This window comes from Populus nigra, chromosome 3 (assembly GCF_951802175.1).
Source record: "Populus nigra chromosome 3, ddPopNigr1.1, whole genome shotgun sequence".
NCBI lineage: Eukaryota > Viridiplantae > Streptophyta > Magnoliopsida > Malpighiales > Salicaceae > Populus > Populus nigra.
In genome coordinates this window covers 6,198,540-6,216,867 of record NC_084854.1, presented here as the reverse complement: position 1 = coordinate 6,216,867, position 18,328 = coordinate 6,198,540, and the positions used below count along the sequence as shown (strand labels likewise).

General features: G+C 32.0%; 1 protein-coding gene across 1 annotated transcript; it reads left to right on the top strand.

Moving 5' to 3' along the window:
- Nucleotides 1–2,998: 2,998 nt before the first annotated feature.
- On the top strand, nucleotides 2,999–16,476 carry LOC133688459 (uncharacterized). The gene is made up of 20 exons (XM_062107949.1): nucleotides 2,999–3,041; nucleotides 3,341–3,463; nucleotides 3,785–3,879; nucleotides 4,958–5,107; nucleotides 5,225–5,305; nucleotides 5,661–5,742; nucleotides 7,088–7,368; nucleotides 7,713–7,844; nucleotides 10,949–11,035; nucleotides 11,274–11,360; nucleotides 11,498–11,584; nucleotides 11,755–11,854; nucleotides 11,953–12,078; nucleotides 12,710–12,835; nucleotides 12,935–13,086; nucleotides 13,266–13,406; nucleotides 14,101–14,157; nucleotides 15,550–15,719; nucleotides 16,195–16,366; nucleotides 16,432–16,476. The coding sequence occupies exons 1-20, from the start codon at nucleotides 2,999–3,001 to the stop codon at nucleotides 16,474–16,476; spliced, it is 2,337 nt and encodes a 778-aa protein (XP_061963933.1).
- Nucleotides 16,477–18,328: the final 1,852 nt, after the last annotated feature.

Genomic DNA, 18,328 nt, shown 5'->3' with positions numbered 1-18,328 from the left:
TTTTTTTTATATATAAAAAAGGTGTTGCATGGATTTTACAAGAAGTTTGTAAAATTCCAAAGGATTTTGGCCTACGTTTCAAAAAAATTAAAAATTTATTTTTGGCAAGAAAATATACTATTTACTTTTAATATAAGAATAAAAACTTTAAAGAGTTTTATCTGAAATATTTTTTGGAATGACGTTATAGTCAAGAATTTCAAGTTTGTCCTAAAAGAAGCTTTAATGATAATTGAGAATGTTTCACATGTGTCTTATTATACAAGAGTCATGGACATTTAAGATATCAAAAAGGAAAGAAAAGAAAAGAAAAGAATAAAAATCACCGAATCTCTTTGGATTTCTAGTTATGGTTTATTTGTAGTGCATAAGTTGTGAATATACATGTTTTCTTTAAATATCTTTCAAACCAATTTCTTGACCTAAAGAACTAGAGTTTGTTCATTATAGCAATCTCGTCATAGATACATTAATACAAATAGAAACATCATTAGATCATAGCAACCATAAATGAAGAAAAATAATGTAGCTTACCTTAGATAATACATACTAGAGATATTAATACCTTCCCTTTTACACAACTAGTCCCTTGCTTATAATCTCTAAAGATTAATTAGGGTTTCTAGTAATCATAATATTAGGTAGTAACTCTTTATCCAACCAAATACCTCTCAACTCGCTTAGGAAGGGTTGTGATGATGTTGCACTTTCGTGAGGGTTCGACAACCCTGACTGAGTCTAACAAATAGGTTTTATTTTAATTGGATGATAAAAAGTAGGTGATGATAGTAAACCAACAAAATTAGAAAAATCGATCACGATAACTTGAAAAAAAACTTTTAAAAGTACAAAATTAAACAAAACCAGACATGAAAAAATAACCCGAGTTAACCCCAGATAGTAGGATAAACATGTAACCTAGGTAATAATGGGTAAGACAACCTGAATTAATCTACAAAACTCATGGCCTAAGCCATGACATCAGGATAAGCAAACATAAAAGAAATTGAAGAAAACTACAAAGATATTTTTTTGAAAAAATAATGTTAAACGATAAAATCAGAAAAGAAAATAAGCCAAAGAAAAGATGTCGATCCATGTTAACTTTTCAAACCGATGACCTGGGTCATCAGATTAGAAGCACTATTCATCTGGGGAAATTGGGGAAAAAAATAAATTACACAAAAGGATAAAAAAGCTGTAAACACAATCCCCAACAAATTAAATGTTTAAGGATAAAATTAAAAAAAAATTAACTACATAAAAGGATAAAAAAAGAATTAGAAAAATGAGGATAAAAATCAAAATAAAAATAAATTAGAGGAAAACAAAAAAAATTCAATTGAAGGGTGAAATCGAAAAAAAAAGAAAACTAATAAAAGGATAAAAATTAAAATAATGAGGATCAAATTGCAAAAAAATAATGCACCATAAATTTTGATTGAGGGATGAGATTAAAAACCAATAAAAATTGCACAGAAAGGTCAAGAAAAAAATCAAAAATCAAAATAATGAGGATCAAAGTGGATAATATAATGCAAGACAAATTCGAATTGAATGATGAAATTAAAAAAATAATCATAACTTTATAAAAGAGCCAAGGATAAAAATTAGAAACCAAGAAAACAAAGACCAAATTCGAAAACAAAACAAATTGACAAGTAACTTTGAAAATTTGAAGGCAAGACACGTAAAAAACAAGGAGAAGAGAGAAGAAGGAAAAAAAAACAAAGGGCTTTTAGTGCCAAACCTGATGTCTGTTCAGGACACACACCGTCTAGGCATGGAGGGGCTACCAAGAGGATTTGTGCACTGTTGTTTGGCCATTAAGCGATGTTGCATACATAACTTGGAGATCGAGACAATCCTTTACATGTTGACACGTGGAACACATGCGTAAGCTCATTTTTTAATATTTATTAAATATTAAAGTATAAATATATACCTGATCCCATCTAATAATAACAAAAAAAAGGTTAAAAAATGAAAATAACCCTTAATTAAAGCTAGTTTTTTTCCTCAAGTGCATTCCAATAATTTAATCGCCCATTTGAAGTTAAAAAGGTAAAAAACCCCCTGTATGATATTTAGGTCTATATAGTTTAGTTTTAAGGGATTTTTTTTATATTTTGATTGTTCAAATAATTAAAAAAAAACCCAACTACTCTGAATTCTTAAGACATGAGGGGTAAAATCATAATTTTATTAACACAATCCACAATTAATCTAAGTCCAGAGCTACATAAAAAAACATTGTTTTACTTTATATTTGAGAGTGTGGTTAATATTATTTTTTAAAATGTTTTTAGTTTGAAAATGCATTAAAATAATAGTTTTTTTTTTTAAATTTATCTTTAACATCAGCTCATCAAAACAATAAGAAAACAAAAAAAAAATTAAAACTAAAAAATATTAATTTTTTTAAATACAACCAAAGAACTCCTTAAAACCCTATTTGCTTGGGTTTATTTGTTATCTCTCAAAAGATTAAAGATTTTTTTAAAAAACAAATACTACTGTATAGTACTGTAAAACACGGGTTAGAATCGGGGCAGAGTTAAACTAAAACCGGAGTGGATCTAATTCTCCTTCCCTTCCTGTTTAGCGGTGGCTCTAAGAATATGTTTGAGATTGTGGTAATAGTGATGATTAAAATTAAATGTTTTTTGTTTAGAAATATATTAAAATAATTTTTTTTTAATTTTTTTTTATATTAGTACATTAAAATAATATATAATAATAATAATAAAAAAAAACTTTTAGTACCAAAATCGCATCGATATTGAAACCCTAAAAAACCTACTACCTTTTTCTGTGCTCCAAAATCTCAGTAATTGTTTTTCTTTGTTTTCGCAGCTTCTATTTCTCTAGTAAGTAAATTTTATTCTCAATTCATTACTTCTGAATTATATTCTCAATTTGAATTTATTATCGGTTAAAAGAACCGTAATTCTAATGCGTACACTCTTTTTTTTCCACCCTGTAATTTGTAGTGAAAATGGCAAAAACTAAGGGTTCTTCCAAGAAGCAGCAAAAGCGCGGTATCGACTTCAAACTAAGGGTTTTTTTCTACCAGTTTCTTTCTTTTTCTAAATTTCATGGCTTGGGAACTTGAATTGTTCATTTTTTTTTTCTTGTTAATTTCGTAGAAAATAAAACGAAAGATCAGCAGTAAATTGCCACCTTCTAAGAATACTACTAACACAGAAATTAAATCTAAAGGTGTGTGTGTGTGTGTGTGTGTGTGTGTGTATCCTTCCATTTGGCTTCTTCTTAACATTTGGTGCTTTTAATGAAGTAATGTTACTAATGGAAGTTTCTTTGTGTGTGTTACGAGTAGCAATTGTTCTTCCGGAACAGAGCGTGGCATCGGAGAAAGCGGGTTTAGCTGTGGACAAGAAAGACTTGACTTTGAAAGAGCTTCTTCAACACACGTCCCATCAGAATGCCATAGTCCGTAAAGGTACTTTCTTGTAGATATTTTCACATTCCGTTAGAATGAAAGGTTTCCCTTAAGAGTTTTAGCTTTGTAATTAAAAGACAAAGAAACTGTTTATTCATAAAAATGCTTTTATTGAACTTATCTGGTAGCTACTTAACTGTTTGTTCCTTCATGATTATTTTTATGGTATACGTTTTAGCCTCTGCACTTATTATCTTGCGTTTGTTGGAAATGGTGATGTTGACAAGAGTCTCTTTTTTCTATTCCTATTGAAGTGCCTTGATGGGTATGAAGGATTTATTCCTCAAGTATAGCTTAAATTGCACAGATATGCTGTTATAGAAAAACTACGTGAACGGATAAGTGATGATGATAAAACTGTTCGAGAAAACCTATACCAACTTCTTAAGTCAGTGATTTTAGCAGGCTACAAAGAGGTAATTTGTCATTTTCTTTCTTGCATGTTTATGCAGGGTGGCTGCTTGGACGCTTTTAATCTATAAAGACACGTTTCAGCGTTGGCTCAATAAATTATATTCTATAAACATTCGAAGTTTTGTCTGTTGTTGGTATGGCTTTTCTTTTTTAATGTTTTAGATTTGCATTTCTTTTTCTTATCGGTTATCATAAGAGCATGTAGCTACCGATCGTCATCATGATGTTAATGGTTTTTTTGTAATCCAATGATAGAAAAAAAAAACAAGGAAGATTTTCGGCTATATGATTATTAGTGTACTCCTAATGATAATTGGTAAAGCACAAGCCCTCATGTTTGAATCTTAAGAGCAGTCACTAGATGGAAAGCAGTAAAAGGAATGAACCATATTAAACATCATTCCTAAGATTATGCACTCATATTGATCAGTTATTAATATTAGTTGTAGTGTCTTTCAATTTCAAAGACTTGACACAGACTGGAAATTTCATCTAAAGATTGGCATAATCAAAATGCCTGAATAAATTTGTCTTTGGTTCTTGGATATAGCTTCATATAGTAATTGTTTAAAATAAGAAAGAAGGATTCTTCAAAGAGTTTTCAATTTAAAAAATAACCGGGGGCTTATTTTTTTCTCCCAATCTTCCATTAGTGAGCTTTGAAACGTTAATAGAATCACCTAGCGGCATAGTTGCTTGTATGATTCAATATCTAGCCAGAATATTGCTTATAGGAGTGGTGGTTATCAGTTTCTGTTGGAGGGTGGACTGGTAAATGGAGTTTAGGACTAGGGGATAAAGAAATTTCACTATTTTTTTTTATCAGAAGATATTAGTTCTACTTTTGATTTGATGAGATTAGAGATTTGCAATTTTCTTTTCAATCAAATGTATCCTGTACAACAACAGAGTCAAAAGGTTGCAATGTTTTGTGTTTCCAATTACCTTTCTTTTTTTTTGTTGCTGGTCATTTCTCATTATAATGAGGCATTCTGTCAGTTTCATTGCTATTTTATCACTCTTTATCACCATTAATTTATCCCATCCTTTGACATTATTTCTTTATCCCTGTTTGGCCAGGATAATCAAGGACCTGCCACTTCGTTAATGATGGCCTATATTTTTAATGCAATGATGCATTTAGCAATTGACGTTCGGCTTATGGCGTTCAAATTTTTTGATCACGCTGTTCAGTATCATCCACCTTTATTTTTCTCGTATGCTGAAAAGGTATCTTCATTTGTTCATATTATTTAGATGATTAGAGTTCATTTCTTTATTCTTGGTGTTTGAGAATCCACTTGTTTTGTGTTTGTGCTACCTTTTATTTTTATTCACGATGGCTAGTGGAATGTGAATAAGGGTCCAAATCCTGACCATAATGTTGTTCGAAACAAAACTGCAATGGAGGGATTTTCATGTGGCACGGTGCAACATAATATCATGAGCTTGTAATATGGTGTTGTGGCTGCTTACTGGATCAGGCCTTATTGGATATCCTTCTTTTCATTAAATCTTTGATGAGTTTCTTACCTTTTGAATATTCCTGATTCTCTCCTTTTATGGTTTGGTAGATGCTGTCATTTTAGGTTCATGCAAAATATATGTTGTTGAGTTGTCAAATAATCTCATAGATTAATAATTTTATATGAATTAAAAGAATGTTATTCCTAAATGCATACTTGCCATCAAAATGATACATTATAAACTTTACTTGACATGGTTATCGTTCTTTTCTATTTGCATTTTTATGCTTTTTTTTCTGCCAATGTGTCGTTAATAGATACTTCAAAATTATAAAGATATTCTATGGAAGAACCAATTCTATTTAGAAGACAAAGGCAAGCTGAAAAATACTCTTGCTGGTTTGGTGAGATGCTTCTTACTGTTGCCATCTAGTAAAAGATGTTAACCTGCTTGTGAAGGTGCTCTTTGAGAATCACTTGCAAAATTCATTTGTTTTCCTTTTTATATCCTAGTGATTTTGGTAAAATTTCTGTTGGGTACAAACTGTCTGGTCATATTTCACACTCAGCCATGCATGATTGTGCCATCATACTCTGGAAGATAGTTATGTAATTTTCCAATTGTTATATTGTGGTCATAGTAGCAGAAGTTTTAAGCACTAGTGGTCTATGACAGATTCTTGAGTTCATCGTAACAGTGGTATGGATCTTTTATTTGTATAAGCAGTTTAAACTGCATCGAATATTGAAGGTCATACACGAATCAGTTGACAGTTTATGAAAACAGGAACTCTAGTGAAATTATATTATAAATATTTGTAGTTGGCTTTTGGATCACATATAAAAACATGATTAGATAGACACAGATAATTTATTATTTTTGCAAACACATGGAAGATTTTGGGTGATGACCCTCATAGTGAATCTCTGCTGGCCCTTGAGATTTCTTATCTTGCACAATAGCATGGTCAATACAGTACATATCTCATAGAATTGGTGACTTATTGACATGGTTCTGGAGCTTTGGTTAACTTGTTATTCCGAGACGCCCTCATGCACTTTATATCCCTATGGTATGCATTGAGGATGGAATGAATACGCCGATAAACAGATTCTCTTCTTCATATTGAAATGTAAATTTATAGTTTTAAAGTACAACTTTAGGGATTGATTATTATTATGTCTAATTGTGTTATGTTGTTTGTAATATAATGCCCATTTGCTAAGTCTCTTGCCTTCGATTTGCCTAATGGTTTCTGATTACACCTTTTTCAATTTCATAGAGTGTCCCTGAGCAAAAAAACATTGCATGCTTTTGAGCCTGATGTGCCTATATATAGTATTTGCAGGTATGTCTAAACACCTTGCCCCCACTTCTTTAGAGTGACAAGCTCATTGCTACCAGCATTCAACTGTTTCTGCCATGGAAATATGTTTATGTTACTGTTTAAATAACATGCTTAACTTTGCACCAGAAAATTTTATGTTCGATTTAACTTAATTTTTAGCAATAGTAGCTATTTTTTATTTTGCTTGTTAGTTTCTCAATGCCATGCTATAGGAGAAATCCATTCATTTTTTTATAAAAAATAATTATGGTTGAATAGCTTATTTTCAACATTCAATGCGCAACTATGTAACCTTCAAATGTCCTTTGTTTGTGTTATAACCCTAATGTAATTTATTCTGTTATAGTAAATGTGGCAAGCCATTACCTTGTATTGTTTTGTCTTTGTTTGTGCAGAATATTCTGTCATCATCAAGAAGCTGAAAGATATTGTACCAGTTTTAGTTAGTTGCTTCCAAGATTTTCTCCCAATACTTCATGACTCACTAGATGCACAATCATTTGATTGCATGCTTAACATACTTCGGAGCACAGACATTGGAGTCTCGTTCTTTATCCATGGGGTTCTGCAAGGCCATCCTAAATCACAACCTCTTGATCAAAGTTTCTCATCGGTACTGTTGAAGAAGTTGCTAGTTGTGTTTCCCCTCAGTCCAATACATTGCATTTTAGAAAAGGTATGGCTTTGTGTCCTAGTATATCTTCTCTGTTTTTCATTTAGGCTTTCTGCTCCTACTGATGGATAAGATATGGGGAACCTTAAGAAAAGTTTATTGCCTCTTCTTTCTACATCCTCGCTTCTATTTCTTCTCAACCAAACAAGTGGAAATATAACTCAAAATGTTTTTCCATCCCATGGTTTCCTCTATTTCAAACACTTTTTACTGAGTATATTCACCTGCAGTAACTTCCTGTTTTCTTCTTTTCACAAGGAAGCTTTTCTTCAAAAATATCTTTGTAACTATAGTTGCAGTTATAGTAGCTCATATGCCTTAACTTTTGCTGTTTGCTTGCTTGGCAGGATGATGACAAATATGTTATCTTGAACATTGTAATTACAGAAATATTCATGCACTTAAGTGAATGGATCTGTCCACTTGCTGACTTATTAGAAGAATTTCTGACATTTGTAGAGTATATGTTGCTTGTAAAGGTGTGCTTCCTGTGTGTCTCCTATACTCCTTGAATTTGCAGAAAAGATCTCAATTTAGGAAACATTTGTTGGACCATATAATTCAAATTAATATGTTCCTTTCCTTATTCAAAATTATTTTATAGTAGAACTTAGGACTTAGAAGTCTTGGTCACTTTAATCGCATCATGTTTGCTGATACTTCATTTCGGATGGCAGGAAAAAGTCAGACCTACCTTTAAGGTGCCACCATTAACAATAAACTAAAACTATTAAGTGTTTCATCATACAGTCCACAATAAAATGTTGAACTGTTTTTTTTTTTTTCAGTTTTTTTATACTTTTATGGGTTTTTTTTTTGTTTTTTTTTTGTGTTTTTTTATTTTAATGAATTTTTTTTGTTTAAATTAGTTTGTTAATGTTAATTTTTTTATTTAGTTATCAGACTTTCATGACAACGATCCCGGGTTTGACGGGTTAACTTAGTTTGACGAGTTAACCCAGAATTTTTTATTTGCTTTTTTTCTTTTTAATTAATTTTATTTATTTAGTTTAGTTTATTAATGTTAAATTTATTTCTATTTAATTATTAGACTTTCATGACACGTATCCCAGGCTTGACAAGTTAACCAAGTTAATTCTGGGTTAACCCGTCAATTTTTTTTTATTTAGTTATCAAACTTTCATGACGCGAATCCCAGATTTGACGGGTTAACTTGGTTTGAAGGGTTAACCCAGTTAATTCAGATTTTTTTCTTTTTCTTCCTTAGTTTTTTTTCTTTATGTTGGTTTTTTTTCCTTTGTTTTTTTTAATTACTCTATTTAATTATCACACTTTTATGATACGACCTTGCAGCCAGACCCACATCCAAGGCTCTTGGGTCCGGTGTTGCAGGCAGACTCACTTAAACTTGAGTAATGTAAGTTTAATATTATTATTAATATTATAAATATTACTCTTGGGTTAAGCGTTGCAGTAAGACCAAAAGCTCTTGGGCATATCTTTGCAAAAAGACCTAATACTTTTAGATCTTAGTCTTTTTTGATATTTTTTATGCAAGAAAAAAAATTAACCCATGGCGTGTGCCTTTGTCTTTTTATTCTCTTTTTCTTTTTAAGCCTTTTACTGTGGACTGCATAGTGCAATCCATAGTGAAAAAGTTCATGCCTTTAGTTTTTTTTGTTTGTTTTTTAATTATTTTTTTAATTTAGTTTCTTAATATTAAATTTTTTCTGTTTAATTATCAGATTTTCACGACACGGATCCCAGGTTTGACGGGTTAACCCAATTGGTTCAGTTTTTTTTCTTCATTAGTTTTTTTCTTCCTGTAGTTTTTTTTTTCTCTTTGCTTTTTCCTTTTTAGTTAATCTTTTTTTAAAATTTATTTCATTAATATTAATTTTTTTTTATTTAGTTATCACACTTTCATGACATGAATTCCAGGTTTGACAGGTTAACCAATTTGACGGGTTAATCCAGTTGATTCAGATTTTTTTTTCTTTTTCCTCATTAGTTTTGTTCTTCCGATTTTATTTTTTAATATTGTATGCAGTGCACAGTGAAAAGACCAATGCTTTTAGTAATTTTTGTTGCTTTTTTATTTATTTATTTTTATATCTTTCACTGTGGATTGCACAGTGTAGTCCACAGTGAAAAGGTTAATGCCTTCTTTTTTTTCTTTTTAATTGTTTTTTATTTAGTTTGTTGATATTAATTTTTTTTTCTATTTAGTTATCAGACTTTCATGACACGGATCTAAGGTTTGACGGGTTAACCCAGTAAATTTAGATTTTTTTTATTTTTCTTCATTGGTTTTTTTCTTATTATAAGTTTTTTTTCTTTTCTTTTTTATTTTTATTTAATTTATTTCATCAATATTAATTTTTTTTTCTATTTAGTGCCTTTAGTTTTTTTTGTCTTTTTGCTTTTCTATTGTTTTTATGCCTTTAACTATGGACTGCACAATGCAGTCCACAGTGAAAAGGATGATGCCTTTTTGTTTGTTTTTTTTTTCTTTTTAATTATTTTTTTTATTTAATTTAGTTTGTTAATGTTCAATTTTTTTCTATTTAGTTATCAAACTTTTATGACACGGATCCCGTGTTTAACGGGTTAACCTGATTTGATGGATTAGCCTAGTTAATTCTGTGTTAACCCGTCATTTTTTTTTGTTTAGTTATCAAACTTTCATGACACGAATCCAAAGTTTGACAGATTAACCTGGTTTGAAGGGTTAACTCAGTTAATTTATTTTTTTCCTTTTTTTTTCATTAGTTTTTTTCTTCCTTTTACTTTTTTTTCTTTTTAATTAATCTATTTAATTATCACACTTTTATGACACGACCTTACAGCCAGACTCACATCTAAGGCTCTTAGGTCCGGTGTTGCAGAAAAACCCACTTAAACTTAGATCATGCAAGTTTAATGTTATTATTAATATTATAAATATTACACTTGAATCAAACGTTGTAGCCACACCCAAGACTCTTGGGTATAACTTTAAAAAAAACTTAACGCTTTTAGATCTTAGATTTTTTTAATATTTTTTATACAAAAAAAATTAACCCACGACATCACGACATCACGCGGGTAATATAATTAGTTACAAAGCTAAAATGTATCACACTGATTTTTTCATTTTTTTCATTCAGAAGTAATAAGCATTTCTCTGAACTTTTAGACTAAATTTTCTGGAGCATCATTTTTTCTTGAAAATCTGAGACCCTTTGCTGGAGCATTTCCGAGTTCTGTAAAAACTGGAGTGGGTCTTCGGGAGTAGTCTTGTGGTTGTTTGCGCAGAATGAGAAAAAAACTCTTGTTAAAACAACACTATATACTTCAGTGATTAAGTTGGAACTTCATAGCTGCTAATCCCGAGTATGATTTAAAACCAAGGAACTCACATTTGCAGAAAATTTACTGATTTAAACTAGTCTCTACAGTAATTTCAATACACGATATCATTTAAAAAATTATTTGGACTCTCATATTATGAAAGCGCCTTGAGTTGCACTACCTTTCCGGGAGATTTTTCTGATATTTACAAAAAAGAATACTTCTAAATGATGTGGAAGCGCCTTTATACACTTCTTGTTGATTTGTTGCATCCTTTTTTTTCTTTCAGAGCTGCAGTTGCATGCGATCTGGCAAAGCAATTCGAGAAAAGCAGATATCGACACTGATTCCTTTTATCCCAAAACATGTGTCACAGGTGATTGGAAATTGGAAGCATCGTCGCCTTCTCCAGTTTTGACTCATGCTTTAAGAATTGCATGCTAATTTGTCTTCAGTAAATTATACTGGCTGATGTTTCTCTTGCTTTATGATATTGTCTTTTGTCACTGTCGTGGTTCCTGGTTATAGATTTTTCTCATCAAAACTCTACAGCTTCCTGAGAGAACCGTAAGATCTGGTAATGAAGATGTTAAACAATCATATCTTTGTTGCAGGCATTTACAAAGACATTCCAGGATTGCAGTCCAGAGTCATCAGTAAAATTGGCTTGCCTTGCTGCCATTGAAGAAATGATCATTTCTGTATGTTCAACTCCTTAGCATCAGAGAGCTTATTCTTTGCCTCCTTGGAAGATATTCTCATCATTTTTGTCTGTGCTTGGCTATTTCTACAAAAAAATGACTGAATCTCTCAAATAATACCTTTTGGAATTTTTCAGAGAGAAGATCTACTGTGCACAGATGTCAGTGATTCAGAACTATTTGACTATCAGATTACTTGGATAAGAGAGCTGCCTACGTTGCTTGTCCTGCTAGGTGACAAGCACCCATCGTATTTTGAGTAGTTGTTGAAGATGAAATCTTCACAACTCATGTCATCAATATTTAGGTTTATCTTTTCTTCTTGTAATCAACTCCGTAGGCAGCTCAGTTAATGCATAAACTTGGTCAACTTTTTTTGCTGTCTTCCTCACAGGTTGTGCTGCATCTTCTACTTCGCCTGGGGCAATGTTCATTGTTATATGACGAAATGCAATGCTTACTGAAAGAGTTCTACAGCACATATCAAGATGAAGGTTATTGCTGATATTTCCCAATAAATTTCATGTTTGGTTACAAGGCCATGGGGGGTCCATTACTTGGGTCATTGTCATATTCGTTTTCTGTTGAGCAGGGAACATATGTTATGGTCCTTTCTTAAGGCTTGACAGGGATTCTCAAGAACTCTCTATCTGTTGTCTTGATTATTTTTCTCAACTGGATTCAACTTTGCTGAAGTCAATTGCTTCTTGCTGCTTGTGTAAGTGCGTTTCTCCCCTCACTGTAGTCCCTAATTTCCTTTAGCTTTCACCTAATTGATGCCTCATTTTGGAACTAATATAAACCAGTTTTGGTGGACTTCAAATGAACTTTCAAGATGTTGCATTACTTAACTTTATATTTAATGATTCTTTTCCACCAAAATTTATATTGCTACTTTTAGCATGGAACCAACATCTGAACTCGTGCTTGCTTCTGCCACTGTTGTCGTGTCTAATGTCTCCTGAGGTGCAACAGTTTTCATTGCGGGGTCAATAAAAAGACTTCTGCATGAAACCTTGCACATAATGTTTTCCACTGATTTAGCTCCTATTGAATAACTTATTTTGAAATGACAGTTTAGTAGACAATTTGCAATTCAATGAAGACGACATTTTCCTTCACCATTTCTTCCCATTATAATGGACTATGGAGTAGTCATTGTGTAAATACATTGTCTATTTGATCCTTTATTCCTCCTTCATGAGGTTTTTAAGAAATGTTTTTGCTTTTAGATAGTTGTTGTAAGCATTAAACTTTAAAGTAGGACCTAATACTTGTGAAAGAGAAAACTAAGTTCTGACTGTTAATAAGCTTGTTTATTTCAAATCTTCTTTTCTGATACATTGCAGGTCATGAGTTGGATCCATTTATGTTATTCTGGATCATAGAGGTTTTGCATTCAGCGTTCAAAGCTGGCCATGTTCAGATTTCTGACCACATTAGCTTTTTCATCACTTTGGTTTCACGTTTTAAAGGTTTTTCCTGGTAAATTCAGAATGATTTCTCCCTTGGCAAGTAATTTTGGATCAATGGTTTATGTAGTTTGTATTTGACAAGGAGATTTATGTCTGCAGAAAATATTTTTCCTGCAATAGAGAACAACATGGAGACTTCAAATCGTGGAACTTTTAAATCACTAACCAATATTGTTTGCTCATGCCTGTCACAGATGGGTGACAATTCTATTGTTTTTGCAATGCCAGAGAAAGTAATACTAGAGCAGATGGTAAGTTGATTGACTTTTACGCAATTATGTTATTTACATGGATGGTCCTTTTTTTTTTGGTTTCTGAGGTTTCTGTCGGACAAAATCTTTTTTATTTCAAAAAGAACACAACAAAAAGGTAGAATGCTGTTTACAATATCTTTTTTGCTTGACTCACGATGGGTTATTCATTTTTTCAGTCATTAGAACCACCTCTGGACAATTGTTGTGCTATGCTCAGAATGCTTATTGCGCTGGACACTAAGCCAACAAGACTTTCCGAACGAAGTATTTGCTCTTTAAGTAATGTCCTTTCAGCATATCTCATTGATGTTGCACATGTAAGTATTTCTACTATTCAACAACTGTCCTGATTCTCCTCCTTCTTTACTAAGACCTTCCTCTTTTCTTGCTGTATTTGTATCAATGTCTGTTTTTCTTTTGGAGTGCTGCTGGCATCATTATTTTTTCTTTCTTTCTTTTTTGAGAGAGAAAAAAAGAGCTGGGTTGTCATTAGGATTTTTGATGTTGACTTATCAATAAATAAGTCTTGCAAGACGATATTAATTTGGTTTTTTTTTTAAAGTGCAGCTGTATGTATCTTGAGTCTTGACCTTAGCAACCTAGGTCTTTGTGAAGTCAATGATATTGGATCTTGTTTCCTGTACACTTTTTTGGTGGGAACTGGGATGCTTTTGAAACTGTGCTGGTTTCTTTATGGCATAGATCTTTGATCATTTCTCATGGTTATGTATACAATGGCCTTAAATTTTTCAATGAGGATGGAGTATTTATTGGCCAGGAATCTCTTCATTTAATTTCCAGGTTTCATGGAACAAGATGCATTTTAGCAGTTGTTTGCATGCTCACAGTGAAGTTTTATCTATCTTAGACTTCCCTTTTCCTTATGTTGTGGGCTGGGGATTTATTCTTTCTTATTTTGCACTAAATTTTATGAATTTGCTCATAAACCTCAAGCAACCCTCTCAATGATTTTTTAGCAATTGAAATGATAAATATTTCACTTTTCTACAGTGTGTTCCAGAAGATGTTGATGAAAGCACGGGCTCCCTTCATGAACAGACTGTTAAAGTAATTCAGATCAAACATAAAAGGAGGCTAGAATTCTCAATAACATGTTTATTATGAGTGCTTAAGTTAACCTAAATATAAAGAAATTATATATAGGTTAAACTAAAAATATTATTCTACCCTTAATAAATAAAACTAGATAAATATTACTTAACATATTCAGATCAAACATAAAAGGAGGCTAGAATTCTCAATAACATGTTTATTATGAGTGCTTAAGTTAACCTAAATACAAAGAAATTATATATAGGTTAAACTAAAAATACTATTCTACCCTTAATAAATAAAACTAGATAAATATTACTTAACATTTCCCCTCAAACTCACGATACGACATTTACAAGCATCGAGAGTTTGCCAACTAGAAGACAAAAACGAGATATGGAATGCGTCTTGGTAAAGAAATCTGCAATCTGCAAGGAAGAATGAACAAAAAGCAAAGTAATGGTGTCATGCTTGAGATGATGACGAGTAAGATGACAATCGATCTCAATGTGCTTAGTTCGCTCATAAAAACCGAGTTGTGAGCAATTTGAATAGAACTCTGGTTGTCATAATTCATAGGAGTAGGATGAGAAAAGAAAACTCTCATATCAGCAAGTAACCAACGTAACAAAACAATCTCTTTGGTAGTAGATGCCATGACAGAAGCTGAAGAAAAGTCGAAATACCAGATTTTGCAGAAGCGGAAGACAAAATATCACTCCAAATTTTTTATTTTTCTTGCAGAAACTTAACTCAAATACCAAATTGCAGAAACTGAAGAGAAGACGAAATACCAAAACAATTGTAGAGACAGAACAGAAATACCAAATTGCAGAAGCTGATACCAAATTGCAGAAACTGAAGAGAAGATGAAATATCAAAACAATTGCAGAGACAGAACAAAAATACCAAATTACAGAAGCTGATACCAAATTGCAGAAACTGAAGAAAAGAAGAAATACCAAAATAATTGCAAAGACAGAACAGAAATACCAAATTGCAGAAGCTGATACCAAATTGCAGAAATTGAAGAGAAGATGAAATACCAAAACAATTGCAGAGACAGATAGAAATACCAAATTGCAGAAGCTGAAGGACAGTCGAAATACTAGATTTTGCAGAAGCGGAAGACAAAATATCACTCCAATTTTTATTTTTTTTGCAGAAACTTAACTCAAATACCAAATTGCAGAAACTGAAGAGAAGACGAAATACCAAAACAATTGCAGAGACAGAACAGAAATACCAAATTGCAGAAACTGAAGAGAAAACAAAATACCAAAAAAACTGCAGAGGCAGAACAGAAATACCAAATTGCAGAAGCTGAAGAATCTAAAATAAAGTTTCAAATATTAATTCTTCAGCCGCAAGCACAAAACTTGATCTTCATCCTCCATCTTTTAATAGGTCAAACAACCCATGTCTGATGTTTTAAAAAATAAATCTGAAGTTAAGCTTCAAAGGAATGCATTGAGCGTGCTGGAACATCCTACAGGGAATGAAGTGGATGATGATAACGATTTTGATACGAGCAGTGGCTCTGACATTGGTGAACATGATTTCTACAAGGGTAGCGAGTTTCATAAAATTAACAAGCCAAGGGTTCGATCAACTAGGCTCTGATATCATGTTAAAGTAATTCAGATCAATCATAAAAGGAGGCTAGAATTCTCAATAATATGTTTATTATGAGTGCTTAAGTTAACCTAAATACAAAGAAATTATATATAGGTTAAACTAAAAATATTATTCTACCCTTAATAAATAAAACTAGATAAATATTACTTAACATATTCAGATCAAACATAAAAGGAGGCTAGAATTCTCAATAACATGTTTATTATGAGTGCTTAAGTTAACCTAAATACAAAAGAATTATATATAAGTTAAACTAAAAATATTATTCTACCTTTAATAAATAAAACTAGATAAATATTACTTAACACAGACATGGTGTTATTATCTTCTGCCTAGCTCTTTCCTGTTTGATAGAAGTTGCATACTTCTCAATCTTGTGTTGAACGTGATGGGGTCATTGATTAATGGAAATAGTTCATCACTTCTACCTGGTTATCATATCCGTTATGCCAAGGGGAACTCGAGTAGGATAAAAGCCATTGTTTCTGTCCTACTATGGATGCAAAGGGATGCTAAGGTTCAGCAAATTCTCTATTCATATAAGGAAGAGATTGACCATATTTCACGAAGCATATGCTCTTTACAGGTATAATTTTGCTTCTCAGGTGTCTCATGTCCATATCCATGTTCTATGTTTCTCTGTTTTTGTAGATCGATCAACAAAGGAAGGAAAAGAGCGCATCATTTGAAGGGTAGAGAGGAGAGATTGAAGGTCCAGCTGGACTTTTTTAAATCAAATACTCCTTATGCATATTGGTCTTGCTAGATATCATGTATAGCTACGTAAATAATGGGGCATTTCTAACAGTAGAAAATATTTTTGGAAAGCTTCGGAGTGAAACCTCCTCATATCTGCATAGCTTGACTCTTTAAAGCATGATGTTTATGATTATGGATACTCGGAGACATAACTGTAAGGTCCTGGAAAACTTGTCCGAGTGGAAGAAAAATTAACTTCTTTTTTTCCCTTGACTCTGGGTGGTCATTGGACACCCTGTCTCATACATTGCAAATTACGCTTTGAGATATATTTTTTTCTTGGTTTTTAATGCATGTCATCTCATGTTTTTTTGTTATTTTTGCAGTCTTGAACGTGCCAATAGAAGAAAGGCACGTAATAAAGCATGCAATTGATCGACTAAGGACTCAAACAAGTTCATTGCGTCGGTAGAAGGGTATGGTTATTGCGGTAGTGACTCCCTCTTCTGTAACTTGAAGCCGCATTACTGTGCATTTATTGAGTTTCTGATCACTGACATTCTGAAAATTCTTTAAGAAATATAAAACATGAAAAAGGAACAAAGAAATCTATCAAAGCAGCGACAACTTATTTTGAAAAAATATCCACGTCATTTTTTCTCTCTCTCTCTCTCAGAATGCCGACCTCCTTGTCATTTTCTTGCAGGCTACTCAATTTCCCAGTAAATAGAGGGAAGCTGGAGATACTGCACAATAAGGTGACCGAGGAATTGGCATGGTGGTTGGGAATGTGGAACAGAATCTGGCTTTGCTAGCAAGTCAATGAAGGCAGCATCTATAGGCCCAAGTTTTCCATGGCATGAATGCACAGGTGCGAAGCCCTAAATGGCATGTATTGCCTACTATTTTGAATTACGTAATAGATAATCAGAGGGGGGCCATGTTAGCCGTTCATTTTCCTTTCATTTGTGGTATAATATATATCTATATATATAGTTAAAATAGTTTAATTTATTATTTAATTTAACTTTTTGGATCTATTGCTGGTCCACACTCTCCTCTAAAATCAACTTCTTTGTTGTCAATTCTTTATCTTCATTTGTAAATTTTAAAGTTTTGAAGAGGTTTGGGTTGCTTAGATTCCGGGGAGTAGAAAAGAATGAGAATGAATAGCTAGGGTTTTTATATATATATATATATATATATATATATATATAATTTCATAGCAAAGATGTAATATTTAATATAAACGCCCTTTAATTATATATTAACTAAAATATAATGATAATTTTATAAATAATCTGATTTTTATTGATTTTTTTTTTACAGATTAAGAACGTATAGCGTTACAAATTTATAAATTCTAGGTTATAAGCAGGTCAATCTTTTCAAGAAAAATAGAGGATGGAAACTCATCACTCAAAATAAAATAACAGCTAATGCTACCAAAAAAGAAAACTCAGACAGAAAAGGAGAAATAAGTTCCTTCAATACTCCTCGTTTCTCTTCTCCATCCGAGAAGACCCACCACCTATTTTGGACGATGAATTGGCTACCTGGCAGAATCCTAAATATGATGAAATCTTAAAACCCTTTTTAGATCCAGGTTATCTGAAGAAATTTATTATAAGGGAATTTAAAAATATAAATTTAAAAACCTTGTTAAAGCAAAAAAAAAAAAAAAAACCTCAAGCGAACCCAACAACCAACTCGGATCAATAAATTAAACACATGATCTACACATGATCTAGAACATGAAATTGTGATGACTTTATAAATAGAAAAGCAATGTAGACACCAAAGTTTTTTTATATATAAAAAAATGCTTTAAGGAAAGATGGAAACTGAC